The sequence below is a fragment of the Peromyscus leucopus genome, unplaced genomic scaffold (genome assembly GCF_004664715.2).
Source record: "Peromyscus leucopus breed LL Stock unplaced genomic scaffold, UCI_PerLeu_2.1 scaffold_1487, whole genome shotgun sequence".
Taxonomy (NCBI): Eukaryota; Metazoa; Chordata; class Mammalia; order Rodentia; family Cricetidae; genus Peromyscus; species Peromyscus leucopus.
In genome coordinates, this window is record NW_023504652.1 from 20,068 (window position 1) to 42,199 (window position 22,132).

The 22,132-nt window shown below is 36.3% G+C and overlaps 1 protein-coding gene across 3 annotated transcripts in view; it reads left to right on the forward strand.

Moving 5' to 3' along the window:
* LOC114689072 (vomeronasal type-2 receptor 116-like) overlaps positions 1 to 21,654 on the forward strand; it is a 37,175-nt gene extending 15,521 nt beyond the window's left edge. Inside the window, exons 2-6 of one of the 3 annotated variants that reach the window (XM_028863495.1) lie at positions 8,572 to 8,863; positions 9,126 to 9,923; positions 11,249 to 11,476; positions 18,131 to 18,257; positions 20,903 to 21,654. In XM_028863495.1, the coding sequence (XP_028719328.1) occupies positions 8,572 to 8,863; positions 9,126 to 9,923; positions 11,249 to 11,476; positions 18,131 to 18,257; positions 20,903 to 21,654 (2,197 nt within the window). Of the gene's footprint in view, positions 1 to 8,571; positions 8,864 to 9,125; positions 9,924 to 11,248; positions 11,477 to 18,130; positions 18,258 to 20,749 lie in introns of all 3 variants that reach the window. The other 2 variants (XM_028863493.1, XM_028863494.1) reach the window with 2 other exon arrangements.
* The last annotated feature ends 478 nt before the right edge of the window (positions 21,655 to 22,132 follow it).

Below are 22,132 nucleotides of genomic sequence, written 5' to 3' on the forward strand. Positions count from 1 at the left end.
CAACAAAATCAAAGAAGAAATTTTTAGCCTACAATAGTATATGACTATGAAGTACAAGAAGCATACAGAAAACCAATAGATTGAACCAGAAGAGAAACTTCCCTAAGCACATGATAATCAGAAAAACAAACATACAAAATAAAAGAAGCATATTAAATGCAAGAAGGAAAAGACCAAGTGAAATAATGCAGTGCTGACTTGTAAAGTGAGACTCTAAAAGTCATAAATGTTGTGCCCAGATCGTAACCCCCAGAGAGACCACCAAATATGAGCATGCCGGAATGCAAAAGCAAGGTTTAATTCTGGATATACAAGCCTAGGCAGGGACTTCATCCAATACATCCAATGCAGTGGAGGCTGGAGAAAGTTCCCACCTATCTGCAAGCTCAGCTTTTAAAGGGAAAAATCACAAGGTTACATCATTTAGGGGTGCTAGTACAGGTACAATTCTGATTGGCTCGCTTCTAGGGACTTCTAGAAATTACTTTTAAGGGAGTGGTTGCCCGCCACCATTTCTCATTGGCTGCCCTCAGGTGGGGGCATTTCTGTGGTCAGTTACCCTGGAAACCAGGGAGAGGACATTCCATAGTCCGGCAGGCATTACCTCTTGACTATCTTGTGACTCTGTACTTTTACACTTCCTGGTTTCTGGAATCTGAACTGACTAGTTTCAGTAACTAATGGCCTATTCCCAAAAGGAGAAATCTTAGGCCTTAATTTTAGGGTGAAAGCATTTTGGTCTTATTTCTAAGATGGCTCATTTTGGTCTCACAATAAAGGCCTAGACTGATGTGTGACTGACTCTAAGAGAACGAAGATGGCAGGTAGACTATTATATCCACCAAAGGATTCAGTCACTGTAAATGGAGAAAATAATGTATTCTGATACTGCCAAATATACATAATATTTATCTACAATACCAGGCCTATACAAGTTACTGGAAGAAAACTACCAACCAAAGGAGATTAACTACATCCATGAAGAAACAAGGTATAAATAATCTCAGCAGAGCAAATGAAACATGTCACACACACATACACACACACACACACCAACAATATATCAGGAATCAAAAACAATTGGCCATTGATATCTCTCACTATCAATAGTCTCATTCACTAGTAAAAAGAAACACACTAACAGAATGTATGGGAAAACAGGATTCATCCTTTTTTGCATACAAGAAATTCACATCAACATCAAGTATAGGCATTACATCAGGATAAAAGACTGGATTAAGATATTTCAAGTAAATGCAACTAAGAATCAAGGGTGTGTAGACATTTTAATATTTGACAAAAAAGTGTTCAATTGAAAACAAGTACAAAGTATAAGGAATACTACTGCATATTCTTCAAAGGAAAAATCCACAGAAATAATGTTTCAATTCTTAATATTTATGCCCCCAAGACAAGGTCACCCATGTTTGTAAAAGAAAAAAACAATACTGCTTAAAACATTTAAGTGGAAGTATTAACTACCAATTCTCACCAATAGACACATCATCTTGACAAAAATTTAATGGAGAAATACTGGAACTAACAAAGATTGTAAATAAAATAGTCCTAACTGATAATTACAGAACATTTCACTGAAACCCAAAATAATATAACTTCTTCTCTGTGCAAAATGGTACTTTCTCCAAAATTAACATTCTCAGAAAGAAGGAAATCTCAACAGGTACAGGGAAATTAAAACAATTTCCTGCATCATATCAGGACCATCATGAATTAAAGCAAGATATAAAAAGCAACAAAAACATAAATCTTACAAATTTATGGAAACTGAACACATTTTAATCAATTAAAAGCAGTTTGGGACAGAAATAAAGAAAAAATAATGACACCCTAGACTTCAGTGACAATTAACACACTGTATACTCAAAATTATGGGACTAAAGAAAAATGTGGTGCTAATAGGAAAGTTTACAGTACTAAGTCCCTACATAAAATTACTGGAGAGATCTCACATTAACAACTCTACAGCATGCCTGAAGTTTCTTGCAATAAAAGGAATAATGTCACCCCTGAGGAGTAGAAAGATATAGTCAAATTTATGGTTGAAATCAATAAAATAGAAACAAGTGAACTAAGCTAGAGAGCTGATTATTGGGAAACAGCACAATAAACAAAACTTTATCGGTACTAACTAAAAGAAATAGAGGGAATATCCAGATTAAAAACTAAATGAGAAATGAAAGGGGTGCAAACACAGACAACAAGGATAGCCAGACAATCATAAGAACACACGTTTATAACATATACTCCACCAAATTGGAAAATCGAGAAAAATGGTTAATTTTCTTGATAGGTCTTCTGACCAAACTTAACTCAGTATCAGATATACAATTTAAATAGACCTATAAATCCTAGTGAAATAGAAGCAGTCATTATACATCTCCCAAAGGGAGGGGGAAGCCCACAATCATATGGTTTTAGTGCAGAATTTAAATAGACTTTCAAAGATGATTTATCACCAAATCTTCTCAAATAATTCTATAATGTAGAAACAAAATGAAATTGTCTAATTAATATTATGAGATACACTTACTCTGACAACCAAACCACAAGTGAGCCAAATAAAGAAAGAATAGCAGAACAATTTCCCTAGTGAACATCAATGCAAAAATATTCAATAAAATACTTCTCGCCGGGCGTGGTGGCGCACGCCTTTAATCCCAGCACTCGGGAGGCAGAGCCAGGCGGATCTCTGTGAGTTCGAGGCCAGCCTGGCCTACCAAGTGAGCTCCAGGAAAGGCGCAAAGCTACACAGAGAAACCCTGTCTCGAAAACCCCCAAAAAATATTCAATAAAATACTTCTAAGCCTAGTCCAATATCTCATCAAAATGATCATCTCAGAGATGCAAGGATGGTTCAATATATGGAAATCAATTAAGGTATCAAACATATAAACAAAAGAAAAAAAAGAAAGAACAGATGGTCATCTCATTAGATGAAAAAATCCAAGACTACTTCATCATAAAATTTCTGAACAGAGTAGGCATGTACTGGACTTAACTCAAGATGATAAATGCAGTTTATGGTAAGTAAATTGCCCAAATTAAAAATTGTCATGCTGACTTCTTCATAACTGGTATTTTTTACTTCTGTTTTTTAATTATGTAAAACAATATGAGTGTGAAAGTACATTCAAAGGTTTAAGCTATAAAAATGGATAACTATAATTCAGACAGGAATCCAACTTCACAGTCAGAATAAATAGCTAAAAAATGACCAAATAAATTAATGAGCATGTAGTAGTTGTGGGAATTCCCATCATTGTTTTTAGTGTGTGCAGAGACTAAGGTCCTCATTGTGATAAACACATACATTTAATTCAGTCAGTAAACGCAGCAGTACCTTAAGGTCCAATAGAATCCCTATGGGACTTTCTGAAAGTAAATAATTCAGAATAGCACATAGACATTATCTGCCGATGTTTATTTCAGCATTATTCAGAATATCCAATATATGGAATCAACCTTGATGCCCCTCAAAGGAGAGGAAATAAAGAAAAGACTTCCTATAAAATTTTTATTTTCATTTCATATAAAAAAGATTCATTCTTGCTATTTACAATGCATTCTTCCAACTTTGAAAGTTTCATTTCACAAATTACCACAATTGAATATACACACAGTGATTTCTTTTTTCCTTTTCAAGGGAGGGTTGCTTTGTGTCACAGTCCTGGCTGTCCAGCAGTCACTCTGTAGAACAGGCTGGCCTAGAGCTCACAGAGATCCACTTGCTTCTTCCTCCAGAGAGCTGGGATTAAAAACATGTGCCAGTACAATCTGGCCAAGTGATTTTTAACTATACCATATATATTGATTTTAAAAAGTTTAAATACATAGCTTGTATGCAATTTATAAATTATTGAAACCAGTGATGAAATTAAACAAATGTTATTACTGGGTACAGAATGCTCTTAGGCATATTCAAATTCAGATGAAAGCCTCACAGAATTTATATACAAATAATCGAGTCAAACCCAACCAGTAAGAAGTAAATGATGTCATTAGCAGGAATTGGGAATGGAGTAGAATGTCATGTTAGGTAAAGAGACAGACTTTGGAAATTCAGATTTTTTTTCACAGACTCTAGATTTTATAGTATGTCACTGTGTGTGTGTGTGTGTGTGTGTGTGTGTGTGTGTCTGAGTGTGCCCACATATCTATATCTATATCTATAGATAGGTAGATAGATAGATAGATAGATAGATAGATAGATAGATAGATAGATAGATAGATAATCTTTTTACATGAAGAAAGTAGAAGAGGCTTTATTTGAGAACAATAGTCCTGATGGAATTGGGACTGGCATACTATGTGAAGTCATCAGGAAGAAAACATCACACAGGTCTCATAAATTGAACAAGCACACAAACATCATAAAGTGATAATGAACGTGTTTGAACTAAGAAATTAAATCAGTAGTTATATGAGTATAATGAGTATGTGACAAAGGGTAAGATACCAACAACAAACATGTTTTAATTGCCATAATAAAGCCACTTATACTGTGTGTTAATTAAAAATAATTATTATATAAAAAACAAAACTGGATACCATCTTCAGTCTGGACCACTGGAATTTTCATTTACACTATCTGAGAAATGTGAATTTTTTTCTATCTTCATACAACAGAATCTTCCTTTCACATTCCTGTATATCCACATTTTAGGGCCCCAGCATATCTCATCACAGGACCAGAGGTCATGTACATTTTAAATGTATCTTTTTTAAATGTACAGTAAAATCTAGAGGAGAACAGTAGTCCTGTGTGCCCCATCTCAAATACTAAACAAGACATATCACACCCATAGAAAGACTTTGCCCATATATACCTACTTTCTCAGAAGTCCATATCCACTGAAAGAGGCTCATCAGAACATTCTCACACTGGCCTATCATGACCCAAAGCAAAGAGTTGCCAAATATATTCCTAGGCTCATCATTCCATACTCATCGGAACACTCTCACACTGGCAGTACATGTTTGTTGCTAGAGGGCTTCTCTCCAGGTTCCCCAAGCCCCGCAGTGCCACAATCCATGTATAAAATAATCACTCAGACGCTTATATCACTTATAAACTGTATGGCCGTGGCAGGCTTCTTGCTAACTGTTCTTTTATCTTAAATTAACCCATTTTTATAAATCTATACCTTGCCACGTGGCTGGTGGTTTACCGGCGTCTTCACAAGCTGCTTCTCCTGGCAGTGGCTGCAGTGTCTCTCCCCTCAGCCTTCTGCTTCCCAGAATTCTCCTCTCTCCTTGTCCCACCTACTTCCTGCCTGGTCACTGGCCATCAGTGTTTTATTTATATAGAATGATATCCACAGAACATGTTCTAGAATACAAACTAAATAGATGACTAGGAAAATGGTATGAGAAGGTCATATCACAGTTTCTATTTGCTTCTAAGGTATTTAAAAAAGTCTTCTTTCCAGCCACTATTGGATTGTAAAATGAGCAAAAAAAAATGTAGAAAAAATAGATAAACCAGAAGAAATGCATCATCACAATGTATTGATCTGTGTGAACTGAGGATCATGGAGGAATATCAAGTTTTAGAAATCAAATATTCAGCTTGTCTTTTCATTAGTAATTGGTTTGGAGGAGGAGAAGTGATATATCTTATGTAGTACATTAAATGTGGAACAGTGGTCTGGTATACTCTCAGGATCTTGTTGGATATTTAAAAATCAACATTTAGCATGTAAATGAACTGTGGTTCTGTTAGGAGCTGGGTGGTTTTGGAAAAGCAGAATTCAGGACATTTCTGGATGTATCCTAATTACTGGATCTCAAGACAATGGAAGCACATGATTTGGTAAATATTCTGTGCCTGTCATTGTTGTAGCATAAGCAGAAATATTGTAGATGAGTGGAAATAAATCTACCTCAACTCTCCTCCTATATATGTATCAAGCAATTTTAATCATATGGACTGCAGATATCACTTGCAGTGCCACAGAGTAGAGAATGTCAGAGATTTCACAAGGGGTGAGGAAACACCAGCAAAGACAAAAAAATCATGAATGCACAAGTATCTCTTCTTTGTCTACAGAAATAAAAGCAGATGGGCATATATGGCAGCCCTTTTGATGGGCTTATCTGCATGGCATGTCACAATTTATACTGCTCAGCCATAAAGATGGACAAATATATTCACTTTGGCTTTCCTCTTCTTGTTCATGAGAATTCCATCTCTTGTGTCCAGTTTTATTCTTCACAGATGCTCCTGGAGAAGAAAGCAGAATGAAGACTAGGATAGAGACTTGGTGACAGGTTGTGTCTTCTCCCTTGCAGCAGTGCAGTGCCAATGGAAAAAGAGAATTTCAACAATGTTTTGAATATACATAAGTTCCTTTGTATGTTTTATGAAATATCATCATGAATATTTCATGAGGGCTAGAGGAAGAGAATCAGCACAAAGCTTTGAATCTTCTCCCCCATTTTTCCAACCTGCACATCAACAAACACCCAAAATTATTTTTCTAATTTTAATTTGTCCAGAGAGTGTTCTGTTTTTCTCCCAGTTACAACTTTAACTTACAAGGCTGGAACCTGAGTTAAGAAAGGACTCTACCTTGTTCCATCACATACAACCCTTCTCTTCATAGTTTCTATAGCACAGGAGCAGGTGGTGACTAGTCAAATGAAACCACATTCTATATCAATTAGTATCATCCTAAGTGGGTATAAGTAATAGCCATAGAGTAGTGTCAGCTGATGGTTCTTCCATTAATATATAGGTCTTAATGCATGCGCTAGGGCAACTAATATTTGTGGCATACCTAGTCTCAGAGAGCTTTCACATAGATATGCAGTTACTATTTTAGATGCTCTGCATGTGATCATATTATGCCTTCCAATGATGCTTCAAAAGTGGAAGGAGGAGACCTGACCCTTGTGAACATCTTAAGTGTTCCTGTTTCTCCACACCTCACTTGCATACATTCATAACCCCTGGCCTTTAATTTCAAAGTCCTGTTCTTTACTCTCTTTTTAGTAAAGGAAGAATGTGTGGACTGTATATGATAGGTTTGCATTCTTTGAAAAGTGAGGTTTCCTTGTTTGTTTGCATCTGTATAAAATGTACTAGCTCCATATATGGATGTTTCCCCTACAATGTGAGACAAAATCCAATCAGCTCTCTTTAGAAGTTGAAATCTATCACTATTGGGATATTTAATGTTAATCTCTCCCAAAAAATATTGCAAGCTCTTTACTAAGGTTCACTTTCTGCCCATGATTTGTCAATGTTATCCTTAGTTAAAATTAAGACTATCTTTGCTGGGACTATTCCTTCTAATTGATGAAGTCTCAATTTTCCTTTTAAACTCAAGTCAGAGATCTTTCCACATAAATTTTAAATTTTTACTCGGCATATTTGGTAGAAATATCCACTCCAATATATCTTTCCTCAGCATTAAAATTCCTGTAGGAGAGTGCTTAGAGAGTAAAATCACTAAAATGCAATAGAGTTTTGGATCTACAAGATCCACATGTCCTTCCTGTACTTTCTTTTCCAGCAAGGCCAACTCTCTGTGAGATTCAGCTGATAATTCTCTTGGACTACTTAAGTCCTTGACACCTTCTAATGTTTTGAACAAATTATTCAGTTCATCATTTTTTACCCCAACAAGTGTTCATGGATGAGAAATATTTCCAAATAATCTTTGAAAGTCATTAAGCGTCCACGATTGATCTCTCCTAATTTGCACCTTTTGTGATCTTAATTTTTGTAGACCTATTTTATATCCTAAATAATTAATAGATTCTCCACACAAGCAGTCCAGCCTCTTCCAACTCTGTCCTCTTGCAGTTCTGTCCCCATGATCTGGCCAAGCCTGGACTTGCAAGGTCACAGCCAAGTTGCTGTTTTTTGAATTCCTGACCCACAGTTGGTCATCAAATGTAGCTGAATTCCAAGCAGTCTTATTAAATACAAAATATGGAGCCAAATATAGTCGTGAATGCCTTAGAGATCAGGGAAATAGAAAGGGCCACAAGCTAACCTTACTTCACCATATCACAGCTTCTAAAGTGTGTGCTACTTCCTGTCTACCTGTGCCTTTATTGCCTTGCTATTCTGCCATCTCATTGGCTCTTAGCCCAGTTATGTCGCTTCCTAGTCACTGCCTGTCTGTTCAGACCTCCAAGTCTGTATGGTTGGGACTGGGATTAAAGGCATGTGTCACCATGTTTGGCTCTGTTCCCTATTATGGCCTGTGAACACAGAGAGACCCTGCCTGCCAAGTGATCTGATTAAGGCATGTGCTACCACTGCCTGACTTTTGTGTTTACTTAAAATGGCATGCTATTTCCTCTGATCTGAAAGCAAACTTTATTTATTAACATACAAATAAAATATTACCACATTTCAGCACAATAAAATATCACCACATGTAGCATATTATACCATTCCACCTTCACAGCACAGGACAATTGTTTCATTATTTGGGGCTGGTTGGGAATACTATACAGTTCAAGATGCTCCTTCTATTTACCACAAAGGATTATCTTTAGATCTCTTTTCATAATAAATATTATACCTTCTTACAGAACATCAACTGAAAACAACCAGTTTCCATTGGCCTTAACTTTTTCCATGGATGAAGTCAATAAGAACCCTGATCTTTTGCCAAATATGTCATTAGTATTTCAGTGGCCCAAAGGTGGTTGTAAGAATATGTCAAAATTAAACAGTTTCATGCCTTTATCTGAAGAAAAACAATATGCTCCCCCTAATTATGAGTGTAATGAAGAGATTATGTGTATAATGGTGCTGACAGGACCAAACTGGGAAGCATCTGCGAGGATTTGGACATTGCTGGATCCCTACAGAGCTCAACAGGTGAGATTTTTGTGGTGTGGGTTTGCAAGAAATTGTGATTCTGTTGGTACAATACCAAGATGCTAAGAAGAGTGTGTGGAATTATGTGAAAATGTGGTTCAAGATACTATCCAGAGACTTGATTCAGCTTCCTTTTCTTTTTTGAAGTTGAGATAAGGGGAAAAATAATAGGTAGGAGGTTCTCTATAGAATTCTTTGCTAAAATGTGCGTTTCCAAGTTCTTAGAAGTGCATATTACCTCATGCTGCTCCCTGTGTCCTAGATCCTTCAGCTCACCTATGGACCTTTCCATCCTATCCTGAGTGATCATGAAAAATTTCCCTATCTATATCAGATGGCCCCCAAGGACACAGCTCTACCCCTGGCAATGGTCTCTTTGATGCTTCACTTCAACTGGAACTGGATTGGATTGGCCATCTCTGACAGTGATCAGGGTACCCAATTTCTCTCATATTTGAGAACAGAGATGGAAACAAATGCAGTCTGCTTTGCTTTTGTGAGCATAATACCAGTCAATATGAATTTATACATATCAAGAGCTGAAGTGTATTATAACCAAATCATAACATCATCTGCAAATGTAGTTATCATTTATGGTGACAAAGACAGTACTCTAGCTGTGAGCTTTAGAATGTGGGAATCACTTGGTATACAGAGAATATGGGTGACTACCTCACAGTGGGACATCACTACAAGTATGAGAGACTCCACAGTTGGCTCATCCCATGGGACACTAGCTTTTGCACAGCATCATTCTGAGATTTCTGGTTTTAAAACTTTTGTCCAGACATTGAACCCTCTGAAATACACAGATGAATACCTTGCAAGGCTGGGATGGATGAACTTTAACTGTGAAGTCTCAGCTTCCAAGTGTAAGATACTGAATAATTGTTCATTCAATGCCTCATTACAATGGCTAATGGGACAGACTTTTGACATGGCCTTTGGTGATGAAAGTTATGACATATATAATGCTGTATATACTGTGGCTCATGCTGTCCATGAGATGCTTCTTCAACATGTGGATAATGGGAAAGTACACGGTGGTAACTGCTTGAAGGTAGTGTTTCTTCTATTAGATGAAATTATATGTTATCAAAACCATAGCCTTTTAGAGTCTGTCAGATGCCCTGATTTAATGGATTAGCAAATATTAATCAAATAGAAATATTTCTGAAAAATTTCCCTTGTATGGACTTAAAGCCAGAGTCTGATATAAATCTTAATGCAAAAGCAATGGAGTGGAGGACACAATTTATCAAGGAATATCAGTGAATATGTTACAGAGCACCTGAATATCATTTCACCTCTTCTAATACTGGAAACACAATGGTCCTTCCTCATTAATCCTCTCCATGATGAGAAGATGAACCCTTGTTCATCAATTGTCAATATATGGTAATCAGTGTATTGAGATGGTTTTCAGAAATGTTCTGATTGTACCCTACTGTAGGCTCGAAGAATCTCCTTTGGCACTCTGTGAGTAATTACACTGCAAACAGTGGTGGTGTTATTTATTTCAGAACATACATGTGTCCATGTGTGAGAATGATTGGTTCTTACTGTGTATGGGAGGATGTTCTTATTTTCTTTGTATCTGTATTTATCTGGGTTTCTCTGTATATTGTGTTTATATCTATCTGCATATCTATCTGTGGAACTGAGCTTACATTTTTCCTCTGTCAATGCCTTTGTGTATGTGTGTTTCTTTCTGTGTATATCTTCCTGTGTGTTTTTCAGTATATGTGTCAACATGTCAGTACTGTGTGTTTTGTGTATGTTCTTGCACATATCAATATCTGTGTTTCTGTGTCTGTCTATGTGTGTGTCTGTTAATCTGTCTTTGATTGTGAGCATAAATTTGTATATGTCAATGTTTTTCTTTGTAGGGGTTTCAATATGTGTATGTCTCCCTGTGTATATTTGTCTATAAATGTGCACTTATGTGTGAGCCTCTGTGTTTTTCAGGTTTCTGTTTCTGTGTGTCTGTTTGGATTATTATGGCTGTCTATTTCTGATTGTATTTTGATGTGTGGGTCTGACATGTATGTGTGTGCATAGTGTATGTATCTGTATTATGTATGTTTGTATGGATGTGAGAGAGACACTCACTCTCTCTCTGTGTGTGTCTCTCTCTCACTCTGTATGTGTGCATTTTTCTCACCAATTTTTTGTGTCAGCATATATGTCTGTGTTTCTGTTTGGCAGTTTCCTCTGAAAGAATTTAAAATCTAGGAATGTCATGATACTTTTATTTATCCACTTACTTTTATTGTATTTCTCCCCTGGACAACTTCATTAACATTGCTTTTAAGAAGAAATCAGTATATTTTTTCTGACATCAAGGAAGGGCACATGCAATATAGAATGCTGCCTCTCTTTCAGCTGCACTCCTTTCTGAGGAAGACTCATTTCACTAATCCTGTTGGAGAAAAAGTGAATATGAACCAGAGAGAAAACCTGCAGGCAGAGTATGACATTTTCCAGATTTGGAATTTCCCAAACGGATTTAGGTTTAAGGTGAAGATAGGAGAATTTAGTCCATATTTTCCAAATGGTCATCAGCTCCATTTATATGATGATGTGATAGAGTGGTCCACAGGAAGTAGACAGGTGGGTCTGACCTAACTGTAATCATTTCTCTCACATAGCAGTAACACTGTCAAGTGGGTCCATTTGTGCTGCCTTTTAACTGTTGAAATGAAATAGACTGTCTCCATTAAGAAGCATTTTATAGCCTCCTAGTTTGTTTCTTCTTTTCAGTTTTTGATGTGATATTTCGTTAATACTTCAAGGGTCTCTGACATGCATACCATGCATACAGTGATTTTCTTTATAATTCCAGAACATGTTTCTGGTTTTTATTACAAGAAGAAAATTAGTAGTTATCACTGTACTATATTATTTCCAGTAAAGTGAGCAATATCCTTTTGATACCATTTTGATTACTACACAGTGATTGTCCTTTTTACTGATGAACCTTTGACATACATGCTGAATGACTGAGGCTAAATGTAATGAGGAATAAAGTAAACACATGCAAAACATTAATTATTATTATATAATTTGCATTAAGCCTTTTTGCCAACAGGTCCTAAATTACTAACATCTCTAACCAAATATTAAGATAATGATGTCATGGCCCATTTGGATACCCTATGAATTATAATTTTGTTTTTTATTTATTTATTTTTTTCTTTTAAATGTGTATGGGTTCTTATCTGCAAGTATGTCTGTGCAACCCTGGTATTTGTAGTGCATATAGATGCCAAAAATGACTTGTATCTCTGGGATGTGGAAAGACAGCTTAGTGTCTCACAGTGGATGCTGAAAGTCAAACTTAAATCCTGTATATGAGCAGTAATTTTTATAGACAGTTGAGTCAATTCTCCAACCTTGAAGCATGTTCTGTAAAAAAATTGCTCAATAGAGGAACATTTATTGGTCCCATTAGTTCTTTCATAGTTCTCTCAAACAAACAAGTGTATGATGACTGTTTTCATGATCTGTGTTGGTAGGAGGTATTGGTAGTAAAAGAAATGGCTTTGGGAATTTATAAATGATGTGTACTACTATGAAGCTAAGGTATATTATAGGAATGAATTCTGATCTGGGTGGTTTTAAGGTATCCAACTGAAACTTTCTGACAATAAAATAGGTTGTAATTTGAAGGTTCTAACTTCAGAAAAGTCTTCAAGTTTGATCTAAAGTTATACCTCAGGTAGAACAGATAGAATACAATCTATGAAAATTATTGTTTTTAGAATGATAAGGAGAGTTGTTATCAGGGTAAAGGTCATATGATCTGAAGGTACAGCTACTGAACTACATATCCATTCAGAGAGCAGCAATACAATTTCAAGTGTGCTCTAACCAAGCCTCACTTGAGCATTGTGAAAACATCCACTGGAAGAATGCACAAAATTAAGAATAATACAAGCATTACTCTACTCCCAGATAGAAAATTTCAATGCAGAAACAGGAACAAAAATAAAAAAGTCATCCTATCAATGCAACACCAAATGTTGAAATGTTGCAGTCATACCCTTAAATATAAATATGTTCAATGACATACTGAAAAGAGAAATCAAAGAATGATTATAACAGTGTTCCAAAATGCCAAAAAGGGCACAAATCACCTTCAGGACAATGCAATGAGATCACAAAAACTTGCATGCAATAAGGAACTGAAGGAACATGTGACAGATGCATTCCTAAATGTACAAAATTATGAAAAAGTCAAAGTAAAAACTGCAAAGGAAATAAAATAAATCCAAAATATCTCAGTAACACTTTTCTCTAAAGGAATATTTAAAGTTGAAGACAAGTTGGCAGACTTGAAGACAAGGCAGAAGAATTAGAAAACTCAAATTGTGACAAAAATAAAAATAAGGAAAAATGAAATATATATTGGGACAAAGTGATACCATTAAACAGTCAGATTATAAAAAATTGACAGAAGAGAGAAGAAGGACTCACCGGGGCATCAACAGTATATCCAGTAAAATATAATGATAAATTTCCAAAATATAGGGAGTCATGTGGGCATCTTGGGACAGGACATTTGATATCCGAGAAGAACCTTCCTGTCACAAATCTTACTTAAAGCTTGATTTATACATATAAAGAAAACAAAATGAAGGCTGCAGAGAGAGAAAAACCCATTTCCTAGAAAGGCCCCATCTTAATAACAGCAATTTCCTTCATGAACTCTCTTAAAAGGGGAGAGTAACAGTGATGCAATGCATGCAGTTAGAGATATAACTGTCAAACCCAGTTACTGTACCAAACAAAGTTATTTATAGTCAAAGGAAGCTGTAAAGACTCTTCATGGATATAAACTTGAGTACATCTGGAATTTATCAAAACCCCAAATAAGAAGGCACATTTGAGAGATATTTTCACTTAACTTGATGTAAGAAGATCCATTTGTTACCAGATCTTTGAGATAGGGAGATATGCGTTATAACATGTGATGGTGGTACATGCCTTTAATCTGAGCACTTGAGAGGCAGAGGCGGAGGGATCTTTGTGTTCTAGGCCAGCCTCTTCTACAGAGGGAGTTCCAGGACACACAGGGCTACAAAGTGAAACCATTTCTCTAAAACAAAACCCCCCAAAAGAGAAGGAAAGATAGAAAAGGAAGTCATGCCTTTAATTGACATCTTTTAACCTGGGAAAAGACACATCTTTTATCTGCATCTTAAGCTGGGAAGACACAACTTTGAATTACATTATTTGATTTTGAAAATCCCACTCTGTGCTGGAAGCCTATATAGGACATTGAAAAAGAAAACTTGTGCTCTTTGTCTGCTTTTTCTCACCTTGCTAGCAAGTCCATTTCTTCACTGGCATTAGAACCTACATCTAAGGTATTTAAGTGTGTTCTGAAGATCAGCTGACACATTTCACATCATGGAATGAGAAGATTCTACTTTTTTGGATTGCCACTTATACCTAGTGATTGCTAGATTAATAGACTGCATCCTAGAACACATTCTAATAATTGTGTGTATCCATATATACAAATATATGAGAGAGAAATTCAGAGAAGATTCTACATTTTTGGATTGCCATTTATACCTAGTGATTGCTAGATTAGTAGACCGCATCCTAGAAGACATTCTAATAAATTGTGTGAATCCATATATACAAATATATGAGATAGAAAGTCAGAGAAACAGAGTGTGGGAGACAGAGAGATAGAGATTCATTCTGTAAGTTCTTTAAGGACCCTAACAAATACCCAGAGAGACAAATGTTCAGTGATATATATGAGTTATAGGAATTCATAACCACTCTAACATTTCTATGGAAGACACCTGAAGAGCTCTTACACACTGAAAAGTAAGATAAATATGAGTGGTCAAAGAAGAGAAAGACAGCAAGCATTAAATATCAGTTAGAAAAACAAGTGTTATATACTGTATCAAATATTACAATAACAAAAATGGACAATAATTAGCAAATAATTATAACAATTCCATGTCAATCTTCACATTCTCTAATCATAATACAAAAACAACAAGATTATTTTGTAAAACCAACATTCATTTGTTCATCTAAAAACAAACCTCACTTACAAATGTAGAGAGATCACTTCAGTAAATATGGAGGGAAAGAATTTTGAAGAAGTGGAACATAATAAAGTAAATGAGAGATTAAACAGTTTGATGGTCATGGTAGAAACATTCCCAAATAAACACTGACTAATATAAATCAACAACACAACAGAAAGTTCTGTTCCTGTGACAAACATACCTTCATTCCAGGGATACAAGGATGGTTCAGCATATGCAGGTCCGTTAAGTAAATGGGGCACATAAATAGATTCAAGCATAGGACTACATGCTAATCCAAATATGTGCAGAAAGTGCTCTTAACAAAGTCCAGAATCCATTAAGGTTTTAAAGTAAAAGAAAACCAAAAACCCAACACAACAGAGGGAACACATCTTGACTTATAAAAGTTTTCTTTTTTATTAATTAATAATTTTTCCCAGCCTGATCCCATTAAAACTTTTTTTCTATGGCAATCTTATTGACAACATTGTACTGAAGGAAGAGAAACTCAAAAAATTTCCATTAAAGTCCCAGTGAGCCCATGTGTATATGGTGGTACATATCTGTAATCAAACTCTTGGATCAGAGGGAGGCAAAACCTTCCTAGTTTATGGCCAGTGTGATATACATAGTGAGTCCAAGTGAGCTAGGGTTGAATATAGAGACCCTGCCTCAAAAGAAATGAGCAAAAATTTGACAGTGATGATTTTTCTTTCTAGTTCCATCCACTTGCCTTTAAATTTCATGATGTCATTGTTTTTTTTTTTTTTTTTTTTTTTTTTTTTTTTTTTTTTTTTTTTTTTTTGCTGCTGAGTAATACTCAATTGTGTAAATGTACCACATTTTCTTTATCCATTCTTTGGATGAAGGCCATCATCCTGAGTGAGTTAACTAAAACCCAGATACAGAAACATGCTATGTGCTCACTTATACACTAGACATAAGATAGAAAGCAAATAATAACCAGGCTACACTCCACAGCCCCAGAGGAGCTAGTTCATAAGGAGGACACTAAAGGGATACGTGGATCACCCTAAGAAATGGAAATTGCTGGAATCATCTGAATAGACTGAGTGATGAGGACATGAAGGATTGGTATCTCTCAGTTGGGGGAGGGATGGAGAGGGGGAGCAATGAAAGAAATATCTTGATAGAGGGGGTAATTATGGCATTATGGAGTAAGGGAGAAATCTGGTACCAGCAAAAATCCTTGGATTCCACAGGAATGACCCTGTTAAGATTCCTAGAGAGGGTGCCCGAACTAGCCTTCTCCAGTAATCATAAAGGTGAGTTCCCTAATTGTTTCATAGTAACTTCATCCAGTAACCCTGGAAGCAGATGAAGAGATGCATAGCCAAGCACTAGGCCATGCTCTGGGCATCCAGTTGAATAGAGGGAGGGAGGAGGGATTATATGAGCAAGTGGGGTCTAGATCATGACAAGGCAACACACAGAGACAGCTGACCTTTGGGAACTCAGTCAGTATAGATCAACAGGTAGAAAGCCTGCATGGGACCTACCTAAGCCCCCTGCATGTGGGTGATGTGTAGCTTGGTCTGTTTGTAGCCCCTAACAGTGGGACTAAGATCTGTCACTGGAACAGGAGCTGTTTTTTTGGAACCTATTCCCTATGATGGGATTAATCAGCCAGCTTGATGCAGGAGGGAGGAGCTTGGTCCTTCCTCAACTTGGTATGCCATGCTATGTTGACTCCTATGGAAAGCCTTACCCTTTCTGAGGAGTGGGTGTTGTAGTAGAGAGGAATGTTGGAGAGGGAACTGGATAAGAGGAGGGAGGGAAAACTGTGGTTGGCAATAAAATAAATAATTTAATGAAGAATAAAAAATAAATTGGATGAGCAGATACATTTTCTCCATTCATCTTCAAAATAGTTTTTACTATCATAGCAAGTACAAAAAGAAATGGTAAACATGAAATACAGAAATAATGGAAGAAATGTGCCCACTGGTTGCAAACACCTTTAATTCCAGCATTCGGGAGGCAAGAGAGGCGGATCTCTATGTGATATAAGTTAACCTACTATATATAGTTAGTTGAGATATACCAACAATACATGGTGAAACCCTGTTTCAAGAAAACCACAACAAAAAGGAATATTTGTGGTTAATCACATTGTGGACAACATGAAAGAGCCAATGCATAGGAGACACTGTGGTTCTGACCCAGAACTCAATACTCGTCAAAGAACCTAAAGTGAGCACCTGACCATCAGCAGCTGTGTTAAACAGTATATAGACCCCTATCATCAGGATTTTGATCACGTAAAATTTTTATATTTTAAGCTTTAAGAAACCCTATAATTAACTTTAAACATTCTCACTATTGTTCCAGTTCCCCAAATATTTGCAGGCATTATAAAGCCCTTTCGCCTCAGGAAACTTTCCACCTTTCAGTTCAATGCATATTACTTCAACACTTTGTCACCAGAAATACACCAGGCTCTGCCTACTTAGCTGTTTTTCTCTTTACACTCTGTTTGTCATGCTTTGTAGTGCTATTTATTTGAGTTCATATTTGCTGTCAGAGGTTTGAAGACATATTTCCCATGTTTCCAGTATCCATTTATCCTAGCTTGTTGCACTGTTGCTGTGACTAAACACTGACCATAAGTAAAGTGAGGAGGAAGTTAGGCTCATGGGTTACAGTAAAGGGAAGACAGGGCAGGAATCTGGATCCCTCAACTAAAGCACAGACCCTGAATGAACATTGTCTACTGCCATGCTCCACTTGACTTCTCGAACAGCCCTGCCTTGGGACAGCACTGCCCACAGTGGAATGGGCACTTCTACATCAATTATGCATTAATAAAATGCATAAATAATATAACAGCCAGCTAGTTTAATGGAGAGAAATATTTTAGTTAAGCTTCCCTTTAACCTCTTAATGTACTTTCTGTCAAGGTGATGAAATTAACTAAAAAAAAAATCACTTTGCACTCTATGGTATTTGCCCACAGAAAACAACTCATTCCTTTTCCTATATTTCTAAAATCGGGAAGCTACTCAACCTACATCAGATTGTTTTCATTTGCTTATTTGGCATTATAAAATATACTAATTTTAATGTGGTCACTCATTTGGTATATATAAAATAAGCCTATTGATATTTCAACATGCTAACATAATTTTGTTACGGAAGAAGTAAGTAAAACTCCTGATATCAGCATATGTATAGTTTTCCTCAGATGCCACCCTCTCTGTGCAGTGCTGATTGTGGTCCTGGATTGAGGAAATTCTTGCAGGAGGGAATTGCAGCCTGCTGTTTTGATTGCATCCCCTGTCCAGAAAATGAAGTTTCTAATGAGACAAGTGAGTGTTTGCTGTTGAGATCAATCCTTCATATAGATCATCTTCTCCCAAACACACTGGATGATCAAAGGTTCTAAAAGGCCACTGCACAAATAAACCATATCACTTTCCCAAGTTAGTTTTTGTAGAACTCTTATCATTAATAATGTCACTTTAAGCAACATGTTATACCATGACATACATCTTTGACTCATTGAAAATACATGGCAGGTGGCCTTTTCTCAAAGAAAGTTTTGATAATGAAACTACAATGTGAGGGAATTCTGTACAAGGTCTTTACTAGTGATTAATCTCCTTTGAAACTACATGTAGATTAGATTCTAGTCATGAATCTTGAATAATATTTATATTTTATATTTACATGTCTGTATGTGTCACTACATAAATTTATAAGCAGCATGTATATATAGGGAATCAATGGAGTATAGACTAGAGCTTCTGATCCATTGGACTCTGTTATGTGTGTTCTAGAAACCAAATATAAGTCCTCTGTCTCAAGATAAATGAAGTGTAGAAATTATAAGAAATTGTTCAGTATGATACAAAGAAGTTCAAGCAATATCAAGAGACCCCCCTTCAAAGTAACATTTTGATTTGAAATCTAGAGGAGTGTGGAGAATTGTTCCCACATAAAGTAGGAAATATGGAGTACTATAATCAATGTTTTTATATTCAGCACAGTTTCAAAAATTTCAAAAATAGAAGATACAATTGTTTTGTATGATAGCAACTAGCTACAGTTATACCAATGTTGTTCAATCCTCCTCAGTCCAATGTTAGTCAAATGATTATTTATTTAGAGCTGGTTTCATAAAAAATGGCAGATACATAGATTTTTCTCTCATGGTGCCTTTCATCCTATATAATGAAAGTCCTTAAAGGACATTTATGGCCAGTAAAACAGTTCAGAAGTTAAATTCCTTTCCACTAAAGCTGATGATGAGTTCATCCCTAGCCATGTAATAGAAAGGTATTGCCAACTCTTAGAAGTTGTGTTCTGATCTCAATGCACTTGCACATACAACCTACTGCAATTTACTTAAACAAACTGTAATGAAATTGTTTTAAATATGAAACATAAGAATAAAGGTTATTTACAACAAGAAATACAACAAAAGTTAAAGAAAAATATTTTATCATTTCTTTAATTATGTGCGTATATGTGAAATTGGTGGTTTTGTGTACATAATTGCATGTACATGTGAGAGGCATCCAAGGCTTCTGTAGTTAGCATTATAGAAAGTTGTGAGAACCCCGACATTGGTCCTTAAACTGAATTCAGTTTTTCTGCGAATGCAGTATATTCTCTTCACAAGTGAGACAACTTTCCGTTCCCCTAAACAAAGTATTGAGTTACATGTGACCATAAATGCATTGTTCTAGATAAAAAGACTTGAAACCTTGAATGTAAAATATTCAGCTGCTTTTCCAGCACTATGTCTGCATGCATAGCACCATGTTCCTCCGTGATGATAATGGACTGAGCCTTTGAACTATAGGCCACGCTATCAAATGTTTCCCTTTATAAGAGCTACTGTGGTCATGGTTCTAATGATAGCTATCTAAAGCTATTACATTCTTAAAACTAGCCACCAATGTCTGTTCCCTTATTTGGCCACTTCCTCCTCCTGAGGCTGACTATCAAGGTCCAGCATTCAAAGTATTGGAGTCCAGTTTCCAAAAACTCTGTTGTGTCTGTCCTAATTAAACTGTCCAATCAAAATTAAATACTTTGTTCTAACCTGGGTTTTCCCTTTCATCTTTATAAGCTACCATTTTCTAAGAGGCCATATCTGTATTCTCTCTATCCAGAGCAGTTCTTTGTCCTCTATGGCCAACAACCTCTTCCCCTCTCTCTTGTTGTTTTCATCTTCTCCTTCATTCTCTATCTCCTGTTTTTGTCTCCTATTCCCTGCCTATTTTTCTCTGGGTCAAATCAATCTACTTTTTTATTGAGAACTTGGTATTGGCATGTAACGTGTGAATTCTAAGTGTCCCTAGAGATTATGTTTTAGTATTTCTTCTATATCATTGGATTTGGGGTAGTAAATTCAAACTAGATAACATATCACAGGAAGGGTTCCAATAGAAGAAACAATCTTCAAATATTACAAGGACAGCATTCATAAAACAGACAGAAAGACATCAGGAGGCACTACAACCATGGTATTGGAGACGTTAAAATACACCCTGTGCAAAATAACGGTTAATGATTTTACCCTCTGTCAATTCCCCAGTTTAAGTCATGCCCTGAAAATATCTGTAATTTCTGATAACATAACAAATGGCATCATCAACACACAGTAAATTAGATAACATACTCATTGTTTAGTTTCTTTTCCCATAAAGATAATGAATGAGTATTATGAATGTCTTACAACTCTATCCTCAGAAACAAATGTAGATAGTGCAATGCTTCTTCAAAACACTAAATTGAAATATTCAGTCAATAAATGGCTAAAGCTGCATTAATCATACTGTCCTTTCTCCACTAGATGTGGAAAAATGTGTGAGGTGTCCAGAGGACCAGTATGCCAACAGAGAGCAGAACCAGTGCATTCCCAAATCTGTGGTCTTTCTGAACTACAAAGATCCCTTGGGGATGGCTCTTGCCTCAATGGCCTTGTGCTTCACTGCATTCACAATTCTTGTTCTTGGGGTCTTTGTTAAGCACCATGACACTCCCATTGTAAAGGCCAATAACCGGAACCTTAGTTATATATTGCTCATCTCACTCATGTTTTGTTTCTTGTGCTCCTTGCTCTTCATTGGCCAACCCAACTCAGCTACCTGCGTCCTGCAACAAATCACATTTGGAGTTGTATTCACTGTGGCTATTTCCACCGTGTTGGCCAAAACAGTGACTGTCCTTTTGGCTTTCATAGTCACAGCCCCTGGAAGAAGGATGAGGTTCTTCATGATTTCAAGGGCACCCAACTACATCATTGCCATATGTACCCTCATCCAAATTATTCTCTGTACAATATGGCTGCTAGTTTCTCCTCCCTTTATTGACACTGATGCACACTCTGAGCATGGCCAAATCATCATTGTGTGCAACAAGGGCTCAGTTACTGCATTCTACTGTGTGTTGTTATACCATGGCTCCCTTGCCTTAGGGAGCTTCATTGTGGCTTTCTTGGCCAGGAATCTCCCTGACACATTCAATGAAGCCAAGTTGCTGACCTTCAGCATGCTGTTGTTCTGTAGTGTGTGGGTCACCTTTCTCCCTGTCTACCATAGCACCAAGGGCAAGGTCATGGTGGTGGTGGAGGTCTTTTCCATTTTGTCCTCAAGTATAGGTCTGCTGGGATGCATCTTTATCCCCAAGTGCTACATAATTTTGTTCCGACCAGAGAGAAATTCTCTTCAAAAGTTAAGGGAGAAAACCTCTTACTGAACACTCATTTAATAAATGGTTATTGAAAACTGTAGTGATCTTACAGAGACATCTGTTATAATACAAGATGTATGCATAAGCTCATGATTCTCATTGTTTCTTCTAATAAATAATGCCTAGAAATGTTATGTATACTGCTTTTCTGTATATTTTGGTCTATAATCTTCCACTCAGACACATATTTTACAAGACCTGGTTGTTGGATATTAGGGCTTAAGGGATATGTTCTTACATTTCTCTAATGCAAAGTAATATTTAAAATAAACTCCAAGCAATTCTATTAATAAATGAATTATTTAGTGCCTTTTAATGTAAGAGAAAACAGAGAAAATTTGTAGTAGAGGGATTGAATGTTTTCAGATTATGAAACTAATTTAACCCTTGTGGAAGTGACAAGAGAATCCTGTTGCCTCCTGGGAGTTAGAGGAGTAAAACTTAGGAGAAAGAAAGATGTTTTGTTAAATAGATTGAACGAATA